We start from the raw sequence: 24,764 nt of genomic DNA, 5'->3' as shown, positions 1-24,764 counted from the left end.
ACGCATCCGATCGCCCGAGGAAATTCAGAGATCCTTATGTATCTACACGAGATTTTTCGGGCTGGGGGTTGACAAGGGGGCGTCGCGCGGGGGACGGGGGTGCGCGACTACACGTGTGAGTGCCCAAGAGGAATTTTCAGACCGTGATACACTGAGAAAGAGGATGTGCGCCGAGAAGCGGAGTAGGATGGGGGGTATACCTGGCATCGACGGGATCCGTATTATAAATCCGTTCGCGGAATCCCCGTGGTTATTTCGCGGTAGATATTCCCCGAGATACGATTTCGCCGTATGAGAAATATGCCGATAATAATCGTCGTATTAGATCTCAATCCTGCCACGCCGACATCATACGTCGACGTATGTGTGCGCTCGTGATATATTTCGCTCTTCCCGCCGTTCTCCTCATTTTTAATCTTTAAATCTCTATACACGAGTCTACGTATAAGTGTACAGCGTGCTGCGACGATAAGATCGAGAAGGAGATTAACGCGAGCGCGGAATGTCGTAAAGATATATCCAGAGGAGGATCACATAATACTTTATCAAAGCTCCGACAATAATAATGCGCACTGCGCGATTCGTGTGCCGCTGAAACGAGAAGTTTGCTCCACGGCGAAATTATATTCTGCCTCCTCAAGTTTCCATGGAAATGAATTCCGTACAACTGCGATACTTGGTGTAAAGAAGACGCGCGACCGTGGTCAATGTCCCCAACTTATAACGAAGGGCTGCACGTGCCGTAGTTCGCGATCGGTCGATTCATCGGGGGGAGGGGGAGGGGGAGGGGACAGAGCAGGCGGCGGAGGGAAACTTTGCCGGCGGCATGGTACAGCTTTTTCATAATTGATCGTCCAATCGATACACTCCGCTATTCTGCTTTCAGGAGTACAACTCGAGGCCGAGTTGTACTACGTGCGGGAGGGGGTGGTCAACACGTACGCGATGAAGTTCGTCGTGCCTGTGCCGGCTAACATAGCGGATCTAGAATTTTCATGGCAGAGCCTCGTAGGACACCCGGTAAGTACATATATCTAGGTGAAGACGCTTCTAGCATAATCAAGCACCCAAGCCTACGAGTTACAATTTCAATCCCCATTTGATATTTATTTGTCTTGCCTCGATATCTGCTCGAAGCAAAAGACTCTGGGGTTTTTTTTAGTATACGACATACGTCATACGTCATACAAGACTGTTGCAAGGATATTCGTATATATAACCACGTTCTACGCAAAAGATTTCTTTCGTCATACAAGCGGAATTTTTCAAGATCTCTCTTTTACATCCTCGGTTACGAAAGAAATCACGTTTCGTGTATCCGCGGCGCTGCCGCCGAGGGACGTTAAAAGCACGGGTCTCCCGTGTGCTCGAGCAAAACGTTTCCGCCGGCGATTAACGAGACGCAACAATGCGGAACAAAGTAAACACGTGACCCCGGCTGGAATGGTAACACACGGTATTCCTCGTTTACGTTCCGCTGCGGGATGATGGCCCGTCACGGTGGTTTACCGGGGGTGTTCGCCGAGGGTTAAGAGGGGCTCGGCACGGCTCGTGAGGGGGTGAGACACGACGGTGTGCAGGTCTGTATCAATACTCTATCAATATGAAATACAAACAGATGGCCTGGGCGTGAAAGGGACGGAGCGAGGCCGGTGCACGCCGTGCGGTTCGGTTTTGCGCTCCCTTCGGTCACCAAGGAAACCGAACGCGCCCTCGAAACCCCTCGTGATGTGGGTAGGGCGCGGGAAAAACGTGAAAAGTCGCGATCGGATGTTAAACGACAAGGAAATCTCCGTTCTACAACTAACCGCTGTTGCGTCTGACTGATCGTGACCGCCGTACCAAATTCTGTCGATTATTATTCGGCCGATTAGTTTCAATCGATACATCATCATGTCTCTTCGTTCTGTCACACTCTTTGTATAATTAGTCATCGTTAAAGATGATACAGAATCATGTAATTTGTTATTTGCAGTGATTTTGTCCAAGAACATTGAATAATGAAAAATAGAAAGTTACGAAGCAGCATTCTATGCAATAATCGTTTTAAAAATATATAGATAATTAGCCATTTTTTGGTTTACATTAGTATGGAATATATTAATAGTATAAATAGAGTAATTCCCCTAAAAATATCGTTATATACATCAACACAAAGTGAATTAATGAAATCGTTATAAGATCAACATACGAAAACAGAAATTTATAAATATATAGCTTTTAAAAAGACGTTTCGTATACTGGCTCGTGTTTGCTCGCGCTTATTTGACCGCAGAGTTACTTTAAATGACGCCAACGAGTCTTTCTTGTCGCCATTCGTACGTTGAAATGGAACTCGTATCGCAAATTCATTGAATCCAGGGATTTTTGGAACGAGCGTCCGTAAAAGGCCGATATGTTCGTGCCACGAATCCTAGCCTGTTGTTGGACGCGTCACGACCGTCGGAAAGACGTCCATCCACTCGCTCGTAGATGTATAACATACATCTGGTACCATTACGGTGCGACGCTTTATTGCGGGAATACCACGGCGACCCATCTTATCCCGCAAGGGAGTGTTTTCCAGCCCTCCACCTTTTACCCGTTATCTCGTGGACCCATCCGTAGGTTCGTTAACCGCGAAATCGCGCCATTTCCGTGATCACGGAGCCGTCGTTTCGCCTTATCTCCCGCTCACTTTCGACACGACGGAAGAGTTTCGCTGCTGGAAACGGCCGGAGACGGCGAAAGAATAGAAGAACGGCGTGCGTAACGGGACGAGAACTAGCATGAAAATTGGTCACTTAATTTCGTGCAGATAGTTCCACGATAGCTACTCGTTAAAGAGTTAAAGAGTTTGCGCTTCATTGATTCTAAATTGCTTGAACGGTATGTAAATGTTAAATTATTAATATTGGAATGGAAATTGGTGTGTCAAAGTATTTTGAATTCTAAATTCAAAATTTACTTTGAGAAAAATTAAATATTATTAAATATTTTTTTCGTTTATCAAAATAATCTTTTAAACATTCTTTTACTATTTTTTTTTAAAGAACTTTTAGAACTTTTTAGAACTATGTGTTTTACGTTTACATTCTATCTTGCGTTAGATATTTAGAATTCTAATATCTTGAGTTAAATATTCTCTCAGAAGATAGTTTCTGAAGATTTATCAATAAACTCATAAATGGTAGACACAGGTGATGCACGTGCGAAACGTTAAAATGCTTTCGCGAGGCTCTGATATATGTTGGAAATTTCTTGCTGCCAGCTAAAAGCATAGCAAATACCGTCCAAACACATTTGTGCGCGTTGAGATATGATGCCTCGTAGCACATTCAACAGCGACTCGATTAAACATAGTGTTATCCGGTTTTATCGGGGCAAAAACTTTCCCTCTATCAGGGGAACGCTACATATATTCGTCGTGATTCTGACTCACCAGAGTGTCGTTCGATTTCCGCGTATCTGCATCCTGCGATCGGATGAGAGATCTCTAGTAGGATATCCCGATGTGCATCCCAACTAATCTGGTCATCTGGACCGACCGAGTTCGATCGAGATGAGTCACGACACTTTGTTACTCGCCTTATCCGACAGTTTCATCTATCGAGTGGCTCCCTACGAACGAATATCGCGTATCGCTCCGTGTATAATTCCTCTGGTATTCCGGTCGCGAGATGTTCGACGGAATCGGGCGTCGCCGGGCTCTCATTGTTGACGGCGCGAACAGGAAGGAAACGCTATTTTTCACTTTTAACATGTCTCATCGTAAGATTGCCCTCGGAAGACGTCGCGCTGCGGCAGTGAAAAATGGAACGAAGCGAGAAAAATCGAAGAAAGCAAAAGGAGATTGCGAAGTAACAGAGGAGGCGGAAGCAACCTCGAGCGATAGCACTCTCGATTAGGTTCTCGATTCACGGATCGGAGTGTTACGCGTTTATTTCTTCCTCCCCGGTCCTTTCTTCCTATCTCTCTGTTCTGGATTCGTCGCCCGCGGCGAAACGGGAGTTATTGGTCGTTCTGGACAAGGATATAGACTGAAATGAAGTTTCTCATCGACGAGGGGTGGCGTCGGGCCCCGAATCGGGGATGATTTGTGAATCATCCACTTGTTAGGCGAAAGTTCCGCGCTACTTTTTTTTCTTTCCCTCGAGTCGGGACCGGGGTATATAGCGATAGGGTCGTGGAAAACGTAGGAAGGGTGTCGCAGTCTGGCGGTACACGGTACTATTCTTTCCTGTTCTCTCTCGATCCTTTCTTCTTCTTTTTTCCCCTCTCCTCGTCCTTCTTCATGAAGCTGATTTTTCTTTTTTCATATCTCGTGTTATTTTCCTTCGTATTCTTACTTCGCTTATACGTTTTTCTCCTTCCACCGTGTTTTCCTACGTATCGTATTTTTCCTCTATCTTTTTTTTCTTCGTTTTTTTCCGCCACTCATTTTTCCTTCGCCTCGCCTCCTTCCTCCCGCATCCTCGTTTTGTCTCGCTCTCGAGATCGGGTTGGGAGCTGGGGTGGATATAGGGTCGATCTGCGATCTCCCCAGGGCGACAATTACTTGTAATACCGTTGGTCTCTCGGGGCCGATGGGAACTCGATGGGGCGTATTCCCCGTAAGAAAAAAGGATATTACTGTAACCCACAGTCGAGTCCGACGCTCGCACCCTTACGAAGAGCTCGATCTGTCGCCCTTGTCTTATCATGGTTGACATGTCTGATGATCTGTCAGGGGCCTCTCTTCAATTAGACGTGTGCTGTCCTGTCTATCATGGGAATGGCGCATTTATTTAATTGAAACGCGTAACGTTAGTAGCAACATGTAGTCATACTCGACGAAAAAATTGCAAAAGTTGTATCTTTAAAAATAAATAATTATATTAATGATTTTTCAGATCTAATATGAAACTGTAGTATATAATTTAATTAATATAATTTAAAATAATAATTTAAAAAGCTTTAAAAAATAGATACGCATCTAGATTGCTACTAAACAAAAATCCATTTGAAGTTTATTAGAAAATACGGTTGTTCTTATGCCGGTCCATCAGATATTGACGTCAAAACTTGTATATCGCCATGAACCTTTGATTCTTAGCGCGGAATAGCGTCGCAATTAAGCTTTTGCGTTAAAATTCTCGCGAGAATCAGATCAAACCAATATTCGCTCGGGAGAACATATCCTTTAACAGCTAAATACCAATTTGCGATGCACTCGGCGATGTATTCGCTTTGTCGAATGACGCGGATCCCACGTACCATCGAATTCCGGCCACTTCCGTTAATTAATGAAATCCGAGCCGCGGCTCATTCATCACCGGCGATCGTACGTGTCCGCAATCGGAACGGACGCGGGTCGTATCTCGTCCCGCGAGCGCTCCCGATATGTATGCACGGTGTAAACGACGTGCGCCTTTACGGTGCGACGATGACGGCAATTTCGAATTAATTGCAAATTCACTGAGATCACGCTGGTTGGGGTGACGCGGGGGTGATTAATGTCTCCGTGGTAATCCGGAGGCCGGCTTCCCGCCCCCACGGTCCATCCGCCAGTCGCCCCCTTCCCCCCCCTCCACCGGCCCCGTTTCGTTCTTCCGGCTCCGTTCGCGACGCTTACGTATGGTAAGTGCTGTGGGATAACAGCCTCGTGTTTCGGATAACAGGGAATATCACCCACGGGGACACCCGACACCCCGACACCCCGCCGCCCCCGCCGCCGCCGCCGCCGTCGCCGTGGTGGCTATGACAAACGCACTCACCGCGGATTATACGACATAATCGCTGGAAACCCGAGCGCCCGACGAACGCGCGGTAATTTTCCTGAAATATTCACGGAAGATTTTCGGTGTCGAAGAACGGCCACGTTTGCGGCCGTGTAACGGGAGACAATGACGGAGGGATGGTTGTGTTGGATTTAACGATGGTAGATTACACCCTGACGTTCCACCGCGCGCGGTGATTTCGGTAGACATTGGCTGGACCTTATAAACGAAATTGAATGGGACATTGCTTTTCCATTTTCCACGTTAATATCTTGACAAGTCTGTAACGAACTCGTTAAAAAATTGATCGTTTGTTTGATATAATTGAAACATGATGAAAGTTGTGTTACGTCACGAAAATTGTGTTTTCTCGACACGTTACAATAATTTTGTCAATTATAAATTTTTAGTTTTTTCTTTTATTTTCCGAGATTTGCTAATATATACACAAAATGTCGTGAAACGGCAAATATCACAAAATCGCGATGCATTTAGTTTTTAGATGCATCGTGTTCGATGTTTCTGTGACGTGAAATATATCCGATGGCGAAGTATCTTTTTTTGTCGAATGCAGAAACCTTGTCGGGGAATATCCGTGCATGTCTATGATATAAAATATTCAAACAGGAGTCCCATATGGAGTCATCGTGCTCTGTAACGCTTTGCATTGTTGAAGCGAGAAAACGATGTAGACCGTTTATTGCCCCCTGGGATTACTCAGGAGCCGATAAAAAATTTATCCGGCATCCACCGGATCCTTGCTAAAACGCATAAACGTAGCTGAGTTAGACATGTTAATCCTAAAATCCAGTATTAAACCAAACATATTCATTTTAGCAGTAAGTTATATTCTCACACGCGCACGTCATTGTTTGTCTGCTTAAATAATGTACATCTAGTTTTAAATATTTAATATTACATCGTGACAATTACACATTACAATTCTGAAACATTTACTTTGATAATAATTTATTTCGACAAAATATTCTCGTATTCAGTCATGCATCATTAATTTAAAATAAAATTTAGCTGTTTCTAGCAGTTGCAATGTGCTATATTATTCGCCTAACTTTCGAGAGGAGAGGAAAATCACTTTTTTTATTGTTATAATGTTTTAATGGAATTTGATCGTGATAGATCGTGATTTACATTCGTGAGTAACTATAATAATACGTTAGACATTATAGAGTTAATATTCCATGCCGTTCTGCAAAGTGTATATTGTGTCGATTTAGTAAATCGTCTCGGAGTTGAACGTAACTTTTGCGCGAACGGAACGCGGAGTTTCGGAACTCGAATGTCCGCGAACAAGACGTTAAGGCCCGAAACGTGGGTCGCGTTTAAACTGGAAATTTTGTATATACTGCATAATACGACCTTATTATGTTAAGGTATACGGTAGACTGCGACGCTTGTGGGGTTCCGCGGAGGGGTGAATGCATAATACAGTGCTGCAACCCGGAATACTTGTTCGATAGCATAGGTGGAGGAGATTCGAGTTCGTATCCGGCGCGGCGTAGGAAGGATGCGAAGTAAAGGAGTAGAGTTGTTGCGTGGTCGATTCGGTACTCGAGCCGCCGGGTACGGTATCGATATTCACGATTCGACAACGTTCATATTTTCTCTTGGCTGCGGTGGTTATCCGGCATTATTGTTGCAATAGGAAATAATAAAAATGCCGGTGGAAAATCTCGCCTGCATTTGTATACGAGCTTGCGGCGAATAGACCGGAGCAAATTGATATGCAATTATTTAGCGTTTCTCTAGTTTCGTCTTATGTTTTTATGCATACCCGCGAACGGTTATGCATACGTATGAAGTATATGCGGTGTTTTAGAGGAAAATCGTGTATTCATTCTCAGTATTGTAGAAACATTGAACGTAAGACAGTGGTGATTGTAATAAGCAAAGGATTGTATTTGCGAATATATTGCTTATTGCAAAGAATCCTTATTGGGAAGAATTAGCGTTCACGTTAAGCGTATCTTACGCGGCTAATAAAATTTCAAGAAAAGTTTGTCAAACGCAAAATATCACGCGATATTCAAGAACATTTATTAAGAATCCTTTAAAAAGTTATTTTAATGACTGAAACGTTTTTCATATCGCGCGACTGAATGCGATATACGTTTCTAAATGTAGAAAACCGCTTATCTCTCTTTTTTTGATGTCATATAAATGGCGGATCCGAACTGAATGCGCTGTATTCACAGCCGCGTTTGCAGGAAAGAACTCTAACAGCGGCCGTCGCAAGCGCAAATAAGTAAGGTAAGGCCAAATGATGCGTATATGTATTAATTTTCTCCCCTCGCGACGCCTGGCGACGCTGGTAACGGCTTTCATCGTCAGATATACATGGCGTTGACGTTTTAATAATTTCATTCGCCGCGTCAAGAGCCCCATTTCCCCGGCGCCATCGCGAGGCATTTTCCGCGAGAGGATCGAATCTGCCCCCTTTCTCTTCGGAGTAGATTCAATTCCAACTTGCAGAATTGCATGCACCCGTCGGCGACGACGACGACGGCGGCGCGGCGCGACGCGCGGCAACGTAATTCCGCGCGATTCTTCGGGAAACTCGTTAATTCCTGCGAGAATAAGACTTTTCAATGGTGGCGGAGCGCGCGGAACGCGCGATGTCGTACGGAAAGTTCGTAATGGGGATGCGCGTCTCGCGGCAGCGGCGGGTGGATAAATAAGGTGAAGCGATCAACACGCGAGAGGGAGAGGAAATCACGCGTCATCGAGGAGCTTCGAATACCGTCTCCCGAGAACGATGAGCTTAGTCACCGAAGCAATTTCGAGTTCCGAGACATTAAAGTTTCGATTCATTAAATTTATTAGGTGCGACTAAACAACATCGCTCAATGTAATTGAATAATACTGTTCATATATACCTATCATTTCCTTTAACGCATTATATTAGGTTTACTTTCACAATACCACGAGATCGTTTCAAATTTAAATAATTGTCAAGTGAGCACAGGAACGCGATTCTTTTTTATCCTTTAGCGTTAGTTAAATATCTCTCGCATTTAGTCGGAAAATAAAAATACAACGCTAAAAGAATTTAGCGCATAAATCATCGTTATCGCTTCTAGCGATGCCTCGTTTATCGACAAAAGACCCGCTACGTCGTTCGCCATGGCACACGTGAAGCACGCCGCCAATTTAAGCGCGAGCTCGCTCCGTCGAACGAAAACACGATAACGGCGATGTCCATCCCCGGCGTCGAACACCGCACTGAAACCTATTGTCGCCGTTTTCCTCGCGCCTCGTCTCACCCTCATGAATTTGTTCTACCCGACGGTGCCCTGAAGATCCGATGGTAAAAGTTGCCTATAGAAAACTCTTGGATTCCGTCATTAATTTTCCCCGTGGGTGCGGGAGGAAGGGAGAGGGGGCCGGGGACCGGGGGCGGACGGGCCGGGCTATAGTGAAGATAGTAGCGTCGGTGCCGCTGGCATTGAGCGATCATCTCATCTACTCGGAGAAAGTTAGATGAGGAAATTTGTCCTTGCGATAGGTTCACTCATAGTTCACAAACTTCGGTAGAAGGCCACGCTAGCTACATCGTATATATACCGTTATACGTGTGCGCGTACGTGCGCGTGTGCGGGCAACACCCAATGTCCACACTCTCACGTCCGGCATGTGTACGTGAGAAGCCTCCGTCATTGTGGCGACACCACCACCCGCTAGATCGAATCATCCCTCTCGTCGTGGACCACCCAGCCATGGAGATTCCGGAGTGCGACTACCCGAGAAAAGGAATTGACTAAACCCCTTGAGAATTAATATCTCGGTGGGGGAGCGAACGATCTAAGTGCTTCAATAATCGTCAGAGCGGTTAAGGGTGGAAGATAAAATCGTCCCCGTTCATCGGCAGCGGCGTACAATCATTCGCGACCAGTCATTATATTTTTATTATTTTACCTCTACACAGTAAAGGCGTGCTATGGGTATATTATCAATTCTCTCGTTATTCAAATATTTACAATTTGTTCGTAGCTGATAATTTAAAAACTACGATGGAGCTCCATTAACGCGATATTATTATTATTACTATTTATTAGAATGTAGAGCGGTAAAAGAAATTTATACCCGATCGTTCGAAGTATTAATTTACGGTATTGTTGAGACGTCAATCGAGTTTCTCGCACCGCTATTCTCATCCTTGAAATAAAATATGATGTAAAATATATGGGGCGATATGTAAGGCGATGCGTTACGATAGAGGCAAAATATGAGAAGTTCGCCTAAAGGCGTTCTCGCTCAAAAAGGCGCCTTCTGCTTTATAGGAAACTTGGGATCAAGCGCTCGTTTATCAAACCGAGAATTACGGACATCTGTCCGCTTTGGAACCGCGCCAAATTGAGCGAGCGTCCGCCTTTCACCGGCCGGGCGAGTACTTGAGAATCGATGGAATATTATCGTCCATACCTGCCCTCTGCCTTCGTTTGATTAACGACGATTAAAACTGCAAGGGATCCTCGCGTTTAACGCGATTCAAAACGACCGGACTGATCTGGTGAAGTGCCGGAAGTCTCTGTCTCGGTTTTACATAACGAGGCTTTTACTCGAAACAATTCAGACAAATATTGAAGGTTGTTATAAACTGGATAATAAAATCGAAAGGAGAAATATTAATGCGACAGTCGAGATTTACATATATTTTATGTTTATATTATACATGTGTCTATGAGTTTTTAAAGAATCATTATATTTAAGACAGATATCGCGAGTATATTTGAAATATCTTTTCCATGAAACTTTTTAAGTAGATATATTTATTTCCAGGAATAAGTAATTTTCAGATTGACAGATATATGTATAATTTAATTCTTTAGTTGGTCCGATTCTTTAAGAATGACAGTGCAACGGTATAGCATAAAGAATGCATATATCCATATCAAGATAATGAACGAATTTACTGCGCAAACGATCCGTAACAAATCGCTCCCGCAAGAGTGCTTTCGAAATGGACAAGTTATTACCGCGGACGTGCAAATTCGATATGAAAATTTGATTCCAAGTGGACAATGTGCTAGGTGGTTTACGCACGTGATCCCACGAGAGGCGTCCCTTGATGGACCGACGGGCATCGTGACGGCGTATCCTCGCGCAGGTAACGCAAATGTAATTATCGTTAGGTCTGCGGAGGCCAAGGATCTAATTACACGGTCGTCCAGATTCCGGGACTCAATGACGTGAGTCCATCAAGGCGTAAGCGCGTACGGCTTACGTGACCGGGGGAGGGGGGGGGGGTGAGCGAGGGGCGCGACTTGAGCGAACTGCACGAGGACGCGGACTAGCAGAGGGCAGTGCTAGTGGATGCTCTCGTGTAAGGTAGAAGGTCGGGATCAGGGGCTCGTTTATCAACCTCGGGATTCCAGACGTCTGTCCCGTGTCCCACGGGATGAATTTATCGGTTTTATAATTAAGCGTGGCTCGCGCAACACCAGCGAGGTATAACTTGCACAGTAATTTATATATCTCTATGCCTTCTCTCCCCTCCCCTTCTTTTCCCTCCTTCGCCATCACCCTTTTTCTCCACGGCGACGCGATTTCGAAATACGCAGGCGTGCTTCGTTAACTCCTTTAATTCCCTTTCTTTCTCCCGTTTCTCTTCCGATACCATCTCGTCCGTTCCGAAACACACTACGTGTTTTGCACGCAAACATTTTTCGGTCATCTAGCTGCAGGGGATAACGAACGGGACGAGATAGTAAAAAGATCGCCGGTTGCGCCCGAAGAATTTAATCCCGCACCCGCCGCTCACGCTCCGATGTCCAACGCGTTTAAATGGTAATACTCGACTGGACGATTACGTTGAAGCGTTTTGATAAAGGAAACGATATATATGAGAATGACATAAAGTTTATTTTATAGTGTTCGCCCGAATTTTTAGTATATAAATATGACATTCAATAAATGCAATACATCTTTAGTAACAGAATGCAAAGCTAATTAATTGAAACAGAAACATAGTTGTTCTAATACATGAACTAACATTCAATATCCATTAGACGGATGTAATAAATAAATACGATTGTAATATTTATGTATGTGTAAATAAATAGTAAATGTGTAAATAAATAAATAGATAGCGTATGTCAGTATAGATACATTACCTTCATAAATATGTCGAGCTTCGACTAATGTACATTTTCATTAACTGAAAACGGGTAAATTAAAAATTAAATAGTTATAAATGAGATTAGATACTTCGGTGAGCAATCTTGCTCTGTCGTGCTCGCTAGTGCTTTGCCCATCTATGGAGTGGGTAATGGAAGCTTGATTTCGCCGCGAGATGAAACTACGGCATCTCGTTAGCAAACTCTCTCTCTCTCGCTCGCTCTCTCTCTCTCTCTCGTTCTCTCTTGCTCTCTTGTTGCTGTTTTTCAGTTCCGACAGGCACTAAAGCGACCCGTTATATGATCGCAGAGTATGAAATATTCGTCCGCGCGGGATTCCGTGGAATTCGATTCGATCGGTGGACACGAATGCACGTTGCGGTGGTCGATAATGAGAAGCTATGGACGCGCAAATGACGAGAATTAGAAACGCAATTTTCGAGCACGCCGAGTATTTACATACGGAAATAATGCCGCGGCATCGGCGAGTCGTTATTTCGCAATGAACTTTCCTCATTTATAGTGCGCTTAATTTAAAATATTTCGCAAATAACGAGACGTATTCTCTGCATTCAATTTACATAGAAATTACTGTGCGATAGTATCATCAGTGCTATCACACGTGAGAGATGGATTTATGTCTCTGCGGCGGACACTCTATAAGAGTCCTAGCTTCACTAACATTTGGCATATAAAATTATTATAAAAACCCGGCGACTCCTTGGCGAGTTATCATCCGCGTGAGAAATGGTAGGACCAAACAACGTAAAAGAAGCCCGAATATTTTCTTTCTCAATCCTGAGTTTTATTTCGGATACATATATATTAAAAAAAAAAAGATCGTAATGGCGCATAAATTCGTTGTGTCAGAAGCCATTTTGCGACCGCTCGTATATATGGCGCTTTACGAATTATTCTCGGCACAGAGATGAACGATGATACGAATCCCGTCGCATGCGGACTACTCCCGGCATAGTAATTCGCATTGCAGCCGTGGCCGTGAGACTCACTGTTGGACGTATTATGGCACGTCAGAAAGCCATGCCGCAGGCTTCTCTGCCGGTCGCAGGCCATAAACTAAATGACGGGCTCCAAGCTCTCGGGACTCGCGCACAACCCATCGTCGCGAAACATACGAGAAGAGGGACTCCGCTGTTATTGTTGCTAGCCAACTCGCTCGCGCAGCGAGCGTTAGCGTAGAGCGACGCGCTACGCTAACGAGCAAGTAATTACAATGAAACGATTGAGCCGTCACTGCCTCGTAGTACGGGAGAGATCCAGGTAGTTATCGCAACTGTTGAAATCCCGGAGTACCGTTCGCGGATTTGAGTTGGGCGCAACCCCCCGAAAGAGAGAGGGACGGGCAATGAAAGACGGATGCGATATGCGAGAGAGCCGCAGAAAGACGGATAGCGAGAAAGAGAGATCGGGGAAAACGAGAGAACGCGAGATAGGGGGGGGGAAGGTGGATACGAGGAGAAAGCGGAAAGGAGTGAGAGAGCGAGAGAGAATGGATACGAGAGCCTAGTATGGAGTTTGAGGCTTGTTTGAACAGGCTGCAGCTTCCAGGGAGGGTGGACCGGGGGTACCGGGGGTTGCTATGACGATCACGCCCCATCGAATTACGCGAAAATTGCCCTACGTACCCTCGACCCCTCATCCATCCCCCTTCCACCCTCGTGCCCCTCTCTCACTTTCTCCCCGTCGTACCTCATCCACCCTTCATCAGGACTTCAGTCATTCCAATCTCCCCCCCCCCCCGCCTCTCCCCGTCCCCGTCGCGTTGCGGATGTGAGCGAGGATAAACGGCTCGGCCGAATTGTGCTTCTCGATGAACCTCCTCGAGCTTGCGATACCTTTCGTCGAGAGGAACGGCGCTCGAAGTAAGTGGAGTCTTAAGTCAATGTTAAGAGTAGACGGGTCTCTCCGCCCGGTGGTTTGTCTTAATCATCGCGTTGCCGAGAATGTGGTGCACTCGGTTATTTAACGCGGGCAATTCGCGATATCGTCGAAACGTAATTACGTCGTGAAACAGCTTTACCGAATATATCGAGTTAACGACTTCGATAACTAGTTTTTCAGCTTAATTCATATAAAATATTAGGGAAGGTATACATACTTACATACGTAGGTAATGAGTTTATGTAGATTCATGGCAATTAGCATATCGGAAAGTTTGTTTCATTGGTAAGACGGTGCAAATTTGGGAAAATAATTCGCAGAATCCGGACATCGATCGACAGCACAGCCGCTCTCTCACCCGTCAAAGAAACTAATTTCTCCGTGCGGTTCAGATTTCCATTATCGTGCACGAAAGCGTTTTCATTTCCTTACAGAAGCGTCTGCCGTGTAAACAGCGCATAATGGAATATATTGGAGTCGAGAATATAGTTTGGTGGTTGTGGGGAAGGGGCTAAAACGCTTACCAATCGCTGAAGTAAAGGAATGAAGTAACATAAAGTCTTCTTAAAGTCTATATAAATATCTAGCAATATTATCTAGCAATTATAATATAATTGTTCGTCAAATTTTTACCAATTTCGGAAATCTCAACTTATATCATTTTGCAAGGAAATATGTATTAATTAAAAATTTGCTTATCTCTGTCGACGCTTATCAATTGCCATCAAAGCGTTAACAATATGTCGAAAAATGTATCCTGCTATTACCATGAAGTGCAAAGTAACATTATGTAATTAACTTAACATTGTAAATGCTGTCTGCCGTTAAAGCGCTAACAATGTTGAATAATTTAATTCACGCGACCCTTGGCTTGTTAATGCGTCACGTCACAAATAGGGCACAGCGCCGTGAGCGAAATAATGGAAGCCTCACGCGCGCGCGATAACAACGCGCGTTCTCCAACTTCGACTTCTAATCGCTCGCAGACTTCGCGCGGGGGCCATCGGATTCGGTTAGAACTTCTCGCTGCGAGAGCTGCTGTTCCGCGAAGTTCACGTTCGACCGGCAACCGCACTGTTAAGCCGTCTCGATCTCCACCGAGATTTCCGTCGCGCAGATTTAAAAGGTCGTTACGACTCCGCGCCGTGGTCGCCGAATCGTATTTCTTTTTTCGATCCGCTCGGCAATAAGCCGTCCGCGGGATTAAAAGATTACGACCGACCAATATCGGCGTGGAGGACCCGACCCGGTCGGGTTCCGAGTAAGCACGGGGGGATAGACGTCGCACGAGATTCCTGCGGGAATTCCGGCAATCCTTTACGTGACTACCTTCCGACTTGGTCTCTTGCTACGTGAGTACCGAGGGGAAGCAATGTTTTCGCATTAGGGATAAACTGTCCCACGTCCCGACGGTCGGTCGGTCCGGTCGGTCCGGTCGGTGCGAGCGAGTGTCGCCAAGCCGCTGCAATTTATACGTTCCTGGCGCCAATTAACTGGACTTCCGCGTAATAAAATTAGTCTCGTGCGATTTGACCCTGTCGTCGTCGGGCTGCGTGGTTAACTCCACCGGAGGAGTACCGGAATATTGCGCCCCGGCGGTCCCCGAGCGTCGCTAAACGAATTTTACAAAGTGGACAAAATAAAAACCTTCGGGTGGAAATAAAACGTCTTACCTCTTGTCAGCGTGATAACAAATTGCCGGGTGAATATCGGGCGAAATCATTGTTTAATGATTTCGTTTTTCGAACAAATTTATCGTAGTATAACGCAAAGTGTTATTAAGCGTAGGATAATAGAATGGGATGAAGATTGATTTAGAACTCTTGCGTTAAAAAATTGTTCATTTATTTTTTTTATCTCAACTTACTCTAAATATTTTCCTGATCTCATTAACAGGTAGTCATTACATTATTCCGAACTATTATACTTTTTTTTAAATTTAAAGTATAACCTTTTTATTTTCCACACGCGCAAGTACGCATACGTATTGTCTTCCGTTCTTGTTATATTATCATTGCTGTAGCTGTTCCTTTTTTTGTCTTCACGAAGGATACTCCTCATTGTTTTTAATGCGAGTCGGAGAACGTTCAGAAAGGATACATATATGTATGAAATATGAAACACACTACGTAAAATATTCCGTTAAAATTAAAAAAATAAAGAATAATGCTACGAGCGCTAGGGGAAAAAATGGATAGGTAGCGAAAGTAAAGGAGTATAGAAGCAGACGGCACGTTATAGAGGCAAGAGATTCCATATTTCACGGAGATAATGAAGACAAGTGATGCCTGGGAATATGAAGCTCGAGAAAATGAATAAGGGACCGGCGCGGTGATATGTATAGCGCGGCGGAAATGTCACAATCATAATTGTATATGTATAACGCGTTTAATGTATCATAAACTGTGCGTTACGGCGAGATAGAAGAAACGAAGAAAGAAGCAAGATAAATATATAGAATTAAGGAGTAAAAACATAATGCTATCGGTTTTAAACGAATTGAATTAAATAAGATTGGATTAAATTAATATGCGGATAGAAATATTGGAACAAATGTGCCCTTAAATTACACGAGCGCTAATTAAATATAGCTGTATTCATTTCTAGCGGCATCCAAGCAAGTAATTTATTTTCGTAGCTACAAAAAGCACGTATCATTAACGAGGAAAAGCGAAGGAAGGGAGAGGATATGCCGACGTAGGCGCTAACTGCGAGCTTATAAGAGAAAATGGATGCACGTGGACAGACAGCCCGCAGACGGGCAACGTTCGTGTACACATGCTAAGTGCGTCGCGCCCTAGAGCGAGTATATTGCCTTAACACCGAGGGTGCAAACAGCCCTTGCTTCGCTTGCGCCCTTTGTACGTCGTTCTTGTTCTCTTCGCGGTACAGTACAGTCAGGCTAATTATTAAAGCGTTAAAACCGCTCGTTAAGTTGTCATTTACGTCATGGTAGCATAATTACGAAAATTAATATAGAAATAATCTTTTAGCAAGGTTAAGCGAACGTAGAAGGCATGGAATTTTGCTGAAATAGAAAACTCGTTGTCTAAACGATATTGAGGCTTGTTAGTTAAAGAAATAATGCTATGTTGCGGTCTTTGAACTTCAAAATAGAGTTTTCGCGGAGAAACTTTAGGTGCATAATAAATATCATTCGCGTAATTTTACGATTAGGATCTTCAGTCATAAAAAAGAGAAATTTGACTTGAGATTTAAAATTTGAATTATATATATCATAGAGGGGAAAGAAAGGGAAGCGCAAAGAGAATCTTACTTGAAATATTTTAACTGTTTAATTATATAATCTGCAATTGTTCCGCGAATTGTTATTCATTCGTGTTTTACCGCGTTTCTTCGAACTCAGGATAATGACGTTTATTCGCGATAGAAGGAGTATTAATCAGTTCTATATACATATCTTGTGCCTGTTATCTTTAATTAATCTCATGTATGCGGTGTCATTGCATCTGCCGGCACGTAAATGTTAACGCTTTCCACGAAGGAGGTTTCTTCGCTCGTTCTCCCTTGTTGTTAATTCATTTGCCTACGAAGCAACTAGACTAGAGGGAGGGGCAGTCAAAGGCGGCGCTGGAACGAGAGTGATTAATTCATCGTGTCGTCGGAAGTGGCATTAAGACGCCTTCGTATAAACGCTGTCCAAAAGGAAGTGGCAACGCCTCACTTCGCCTCTCGGGCAACCAGTCTATCTACGTATAAGAGCATTAGCGGCTATATATACGTATATATGCGATTGAGATATTATGGAGAGACTATAAGCGTCCTTTGCGTGCCTCTAAAGAGCCCCGTGAGTAGATGCCGAGAGAGGGATGTTAAAGGGTTTCCGTTCGAGCATGCACGCGATGCTCGACGATACCCGCGATCCTCAGTCGCGCTTTTCATTTTCTTTTCTATCGAAAATTTTTATTCCGTCCATATTTACAACGTAACGTTATTTTTTATCTCTAAATCTATAGTGAAGTTTCTTAGAATTAGTCGTATATATTGCGCGTAAAATATATAAATCGATGAATATCTGATTTTTCTCAAAAATTTTTCAGTTATTTTATTTTGTGATTACTCGGAGCTATGCTAGATTTTTATTTGATTTTTTTTATGTGACCAAAAATCGTCGCGTCTTGACGTACGTCTAAAAGCAATTTGGAGATTCGTCTAGGCGTTGCCTATTGAGAAATTCTCAACATACCGCGAGTCTCCTATGCTATGTTTCTGTCAAAGACTCCGATTTAATTTCTTGTGGCTAAAGGCCATCGGTCAAAGAAAAGGGAACCGAATCAAAGCGTAAACTCGAAACTTTCGTCCGTCGCAGTTCAAGTGCGAGGGTTTTCAGCGGCGATACGGAGGGTGGACACGCAAAAAGACCAATGGCATTTCGTTATTGCACGCTGAAAGCAGGAGGGAAACCATAGGAGGAATCTCGTAAGGCATCGTCAACTTGTTATACCCAATGCTCTTCTTTTTTCTGGCTGTTTTTCCCACTTGTTTGTAGATATTTTATAGAAAGATTAATTACATTTTGTTCGGAATGTTCCTTTTTATTTAAAGGCAAATAGAAAACTCGATATTATTTGAATAAAATAAATTTTGTTCACTTCTTCTTTAATTAAATGATTTCAGATAATTGATAAGATATATAAATATATATTAATATTAACAAATATGTATATATATATTATATCTAAAATATATATAAATCATATGTATATATAATAAAAAAAAGTTCCTTCTATTCTGAATAGAATATTTTTTAAATGTTATCTTATTAAAATGTTATATTTATTATTGCGATCTTATAAGATTTGCGATTCGATCAGCTTTCATATATGTATGAAAATTGTCGTTATTGTCATTGTCTACGAGCGAACGAGATTTTAATTTATAATTTAGAGCTGCATTATTAACGAAGAATATACTGCTGCTCTCCCACATTTAAATTTAAAATGAAAGCAGGTATATCTGTGGGAAACGACTCGAAAATACGCTGTTTTAATCGATCGTCCGATACGATACGCGGTAAAACCGTACGGGTTCAATCGTGTAAAAGATCCATCGGAAAATTCCCATAAAAATTACACGATCGTTGCCTCGAGTGCTTAGCGACACGTGACTAATTTCGTGGCTTATGCACCGATGGATATCGTTTGGGATCGTGTACTTTTGGTTACGCGAAAACGTATGCCGTGTAAATACATATTTGAATAATATTTGTTTAACATGTTTTCTCCCAATTTAAAAATAATATTCATCACACGGTGAATTCGATATTATAATAATGAACGTAACGTTGTTATTCTCCAAAATAACGAAATGGCTCAATCGAGCGAATTTTCGATATGATCAAAGAATTAATGCACGTTTTTAATAGCGATAGATCGCTTGAACGCGTTAAACAAGTTAAAACGTAAAATAGCTTACTTTGGTATTTATCTGAAATGAATAAAAGCTAAAGTGGAATTTTTATTTATCGTAGAATTTTACAGTTGCTGAAACTTTTTTTTATTCAATTTGCTTATTTTATATCATTACGTCGCATGAGGCGTTTAATGCTCGCTCTAAATTATATAACTTATATAAAATATAACTTTCAAACAAAAACGTAGCAGCGCGTGTCAGGGGATCGATAAGAAATATCATGTCTAAACTTATTACTGTTCACGACACACGCTCGGCTGATTCGCGATATTGAAACCTATCTCGAAAATCCTGGCGCCCACGATTAATCACCGAAGCCGCGATCGGCGGCGTTGACCCTTTTCTGTACGCTTCATGCCGCGTTTATCATCGTACTTTTCGCATGGCCGCACATTTTTCATCGCTCACGCGCATCCAGCCGAATCAACCGGCGCGGCTCGGCGGGCTCGCTCACTGGAATAACACAAGGACGCGAATAATACGAGCCGGGAATAATTCCGGGATAAATCAGCTCGCCTTCGTCCTTTAATATTCTCCCCGCTGCTGTCCGATAATACAAAATCGCGGCATAATTTCGGTATAAATCGAGGGTAGGGGGGGAGGGAGCGCGGGGGATACGGGGAAACACCCTCGTCCCTTTAAAAGCCACGGGCGTTTCCTTCCTGGTGTCGGACGATAGGATTCCCTCGTGTTATACGACTTCCTTTTCATCGACAGCAACAATGGCGGTGGTACGCGTCGCTCGTCTCTTGTCGTCTCTTCAGAATCGAAGTTTGCTCTCTGTACACAGAAACACTCGCGCACGTCCCCGCTCACACGTGCGCTCTCGCATACCCCCCCGACTCCCGTGCACGAAAAACGTGGAAAATACGGAAGAAGGTTGACGGATCGCAATTCACACGACCTCTCGCGACTCATGAGCGTCGGAGAGGAGCGCAGAAAGGCGCCGGATATGCGCCGCGTGCCCTTGACTGTTTCCGATCGGAAGATCTAGCCCGCGTGGAAAATTTAACGGGGAAACTTGTAGCTAGCCTTAGGAATGTAAACTACCTGATAAACTCATTAGCAACACGCCGAAGCGGCTGGCGGCTGGCGCACTCGTGCGAAACTGTTTTAATCGAGAAAGTAAAGAAATTCATTGAGACCCAAATGCAACATGCATGTTGAAAAGCGCAAGTTTGCCTATAGCTGTCTCTTTAATTGATAAATATAATAAGTAGAAAAGTTTCTAAGCTCTTTTCTCTCGAGAAAAATTTTCTCGTGCGCCTGCACCCTCGGAGAAATCATGTCGGCGCCCATGATTCTGTTCTCTCTCTAGATTCGAGAAGCAGTGCGCGAGAGGAGCAGACGCCTCTTGGGCAAACATTTTCACGCTATTACGGGAATCCGAGACTGGATATTAAGCAAACGCTTACAGCTGCAGGAAATCACTCGAGTCTCACCCTCACGAAATTCTCAGTCGCTCTTTCTTCCTCTTTCGAGCGCTACCAAACGGGGAGAATCGAAATCTGCGATTTATTTCGCGAATTTTCACCGAAAAATACGTAACGTTACGAACGGGATGGCAGTAACAATTCGATCGATATAGCGCGAATTAAATTCTCTTCAAAGAAAATTTACAATATTCATAGCTGGAAAAAGAATAAACTCTATATATCGTTTCTTTTGTTATTACCGTTTTATCGAATTCAGTGACGTTACCGTGACAAAAGAAATATATCATTTGTTCTGTAATTAAATATTGATTATATTATTGATACAATTTATATGATTATTTTATTAATATTATACGATTATTTTCATGATTTGTTTCAATTGATGGTATCGATACTTTCCGTTTTAATTTCACCTTTGCCGAGCCATAACTCTTGTCCCGCGTCATAAAATATATTTGCAGCACACCACAAATCAATCTAGATTTGTTTAGAGATATCGGCCGTTCCTCTCCACCGGACGAGAGTTCGGAGAGCAATTCCGAGAGACGTGAACGCGTTTAGCCCGGACGCAGTTGATTTATCGTGGGAGAAAAGGGCGGCGCGGCGCGCGGTGAAAGAAAAGGGTGGCTTTTCGACGCGAGAGAACGAGAGGCACTTCTGTCAATTACTACTCGTATAGGTAGAACGGTGAAAACACGGTTTTATCCCTGGCAGCTCGTACGCGACGGATAGATGTCACGTCATCGCCACCCTCGAGAAGCGATTACGAGGCAAACGGCGTCCCGTCTCGAAGCCTACCCTCGACAGCGCGTCCTCGATTCAACCGCATCGTCATTAAGTTACCGTCAATTAGAACGAATGCCAGGGCGAACGCGCGTTCAGGATGAAAAAGCTCGCGTGCCTGGCTGGAGAAAATCGGAAATGCCATTCGTCATTTGTCTGCCCTTTCGAGAAAGCTTTGACTGCCCCCCCCCACCCCCTCTATTCGCGAGGGAAAGTTTGCTGAAGGGAATCTTTATAAAAAGAAGTATCGCTGTTTTATATGCACCGCAATTGATCTTATACAAAAAGTTTATCGAATTAATTATGTTAAGACGAATTTACATCGGCTGGTCGCGTTTACTGGTACCTACGTAAAAAAAAAATTGCTTAGCGCGCTATACATAACCGTAATTAAATTACAGTAACAAATTCTGTTAAAGATAGCTGAGAGCCATAATTCCCGCAAGATCTCTTTCTATCGCTAGCGTCAACGGCTGTGATTAATTACTCGCGTGATACCTATGCAATCCTTTGAATCAAAATAAATCGTCCACCGTAAACTGAGCCACTTTCTGTAATTAAAGGGAAAGGCTCGAGTATATGCGGCACACGGAATGATCTAAGAGCTGTTCGAGAGCCCTGATATAACGGGGGGTACACATTCGCGGTATCTTATGTACGGATATTCCACGGGGAGTGTCGTGACACGCGTGCACGGTCCATTCGTCTCGTTCACGATATCCGCGTGTACATACACGCGGTTTACATATAGGGTAGAAGAAAATAATAAATATCCAGCGAGAAAGCGAGAATGAGAAGAAAAAGAAAAGGAAAAAGAAAAAGAGAAAGAGAGAGAGGTGCGCGATCTCGGGTACGTCATGGGGGTACGATAGGCAGGTGTCACGCCACCGCGACCCCCCGGCGCGACGATTACGACGATTACCGGAGAGTCGGTGGTGTGCTCGCGGGAGGGTGAAGTCCGCCTTTCCGTTGACACCGCATCACGAAGCACTAACCAGGTTATTTATGCTACCTCGTAAAACTTGTGGCGTGCCTGAACACACTAGTCGCCGCCACTGTCCCGTTCTCCCCCCGTTCCGTCGCGGTCGCACGGGGGGCCAATCTCGAATGACAGAACGGGGGTGGTGCACAGTCGTGCCTTCCAGGATCGCGGACTGCCTACCGCGATGCGGTCTTAGCTCGAAAGTTACGGGATAGACGGCAGTAAATACGGAATAGACCGACGTGTGTAGGATTTAATGTAAAATATCGCATGCCGGCCGATACGGCGGCGATATATATATATATATATATATATATATATTCATATATCTATAACGTTAATATGCGCAATCGTATATGCGGCGACCGCGAGAAGGGACCGCGAGTCTGGCATTTTCATGAGTTATGGGCGCCGCGCTATTTTTATTACGTGCCGGCATATCGTCCGACGGACGATAACCGGAATACTTTCCCCAGTACGAAATATCGGCTCGCCAGAAGGAAGCTTGTATTGAAGCACCAGTGTAAATAAAGTTTCTTGAAAATTTGCCTTATGTTGAAGAATGATCTATACGAAGCGATCTATGACAATTTTGCAATAACAACGTACATGACATAAAATCCCTGTCTGTCGAATGTCAAATTATTTGAGAGGCATATCTTTTCTTTCAGTTACCGTATTCAATGGAACTGGATTACGACGTGGTACCGGGCGTACCGGGTGGACCGTCTTCCGGGATGATGGCGTTGCTGCCACCGAGGGTGAACGTGTCCGCCAGAGGCGAAGTACCGGTCACCCTGCAGGTCTTCAGGATCAGATTGCCGTGCTCGGGTGTCGTTAGCGCCGAAATTCCACTTGCGCTCAGATTGAATGTCACCGCGCCGCCCGGCACTAGGTACAACGACACCGTCTTGGTCTTCAAGAGGAACAAGATCTGCTTGAAAGGTTCGTGGGCAGTGATATATCCAGCTATCGCGCGCGGCGCGGCGGTGGCATCTCGCGCGCGCGTGACGATTATGCGTGCTTCTTGCAAGAAGTCGTTATGCTAATTTTGAAAAATGTCGACAAGGCTAATCGCGCTTTATTGTTCTCGTACATGAGAAAAAGCGGTACCCCCCTATTTCATTATTCTCGCGCATGGAATTTAGTGCGGTGCACTGAAATCCCGCGCGATTCTCATGGCAGCCGCGCATTAACCGGCAACCAGATCCGGATCCTAGATTTCATTCTTTTTTTCTGTTGTTGAAGGAACGAACAGCGTTTTCTTCTTCCGCTTGCTTTATTCAGAATCTATGAAAGAATCATGACGACGCGCGCTGTTTGTCTCACTTAAAATTTGAAAATGCTAAAGTGTGAATTATTTAACTCTTCCGCTCAGTAGCGTTTTACCGGCGTAATTAAAATTGTAACTCCTCTTGAATTTTGAATAATGTTTACCCGATTCTCTCTCTCTCTCTCTCTCTCTCTCTCTCTCTCTCTCTCTCTCTCACGCCTTTTCAGATTTATATATTTTTTCATAACCGTAACCCCTTCCTCCTTAATTAATCAATAAATTTTGTTGTAATACAATATGCAAAATTGTATGAATTAAGTAACTTTATAAAATAATTCACGAACGTTAATTAATAGTTGCAGTATCACGTTGGTGTGTGGCTTTCTGTGCTTTGTTATTTTCAACGTAGGAAGTCAAAGGCCAAAATACAAGCAACAAAGAACGTTACTTTAAATTAATTAGTTCATTGTTCAACGGTAGAAGAAACATTGTGATTAATAGTTACAGCATGGTCTTCAATTCGAGAGGATTTAGAGTTATATCCTAAATTCAGATATAAGGATATTAGGACATAGAATATATAACCCTAAATTCTTGTTTCGAAGACCATGCTATGTAATTATTAATCAATTATTAATCAGAACGTTTCTTCTACCATTGGACAATAAATTAGATTAATTCAACAGTAACATTCTATATTGCTCGAATTTTGGCTTTTAACTATCCTGTATTGTTTTTAAATATAACAAGCGTGATTTATTTATTGTCTTGTTATTTTCAATGGCGATATTGATCTACAGTGCACTATATGAAGATCCATTTCAAAGGGGTACTATTATTTAAGCTTTGTTATCTATATAACACATATGCTACTCGCTTTTGCATATCCTGCGGTTCGCGCTGAAACGCCGCTTTTCGTTTATCTACATTCACTTTAACGCCATTGCAGTCTGTTGATAATTATTTCGTTTACGTAATCTCGGATTTAATTAGCACGTTCGCGCGTACCCGGCTGAATATCTTCGTTACGGCGAGACAGTTTCGACGCGGTCGCGATTAAAACGGGAACGCGCATTCATTTCG

General features: G+C 43.6%; 1 protein-coding gene across 1 annotated transcript in view; it reads left to right on the top strand.

Annotated features, from left to right (window-relative positions):
• The window catches only part of LOC139780664 (tyrosine-protein kinase Dnt), a 70,380-nt gene that overhangs the window by 21,793 nt on the left and 23,823 nt on the right, over positions 1 to 24,764 (top strand). The window contains exons 2-3 of the mRNA XM_071719385.1: positions 887 to 1,020; positions 23,080 to 23,353. Of these exons, the coding sequence (XP_071575486.1) occupies positions 887 to 1,020; positions 23,080 to 23,353 (408 nt within the window). The remainder of the gene's footprint in view (positions 1 to 886; positions 1,021 to 23,079; positions 23,354 to 24,764) is intronic.

Source organism: Temnothorax nylanderi, unplaced genomic scaffold, assembly GCF_030848795.1.
Source record: "Temnothorax nylanderi isolate EJ_2023f unplaced genomic scaffold, tnyl_v1.0 TNYL_tig0291_pilon, whole genome shotgun sequence".
Lineage (NCBI taxonomy): Eukaryota > Metazoa > Arthropoda > Insecta > Hymenoptera > Formicidae > Temnothorax > Temnothorax nylanderi.
Note: the sequence above shows the minus strand (reverse complement) of the source record. Positions and strands in the feature narration are given on the sequence as shown.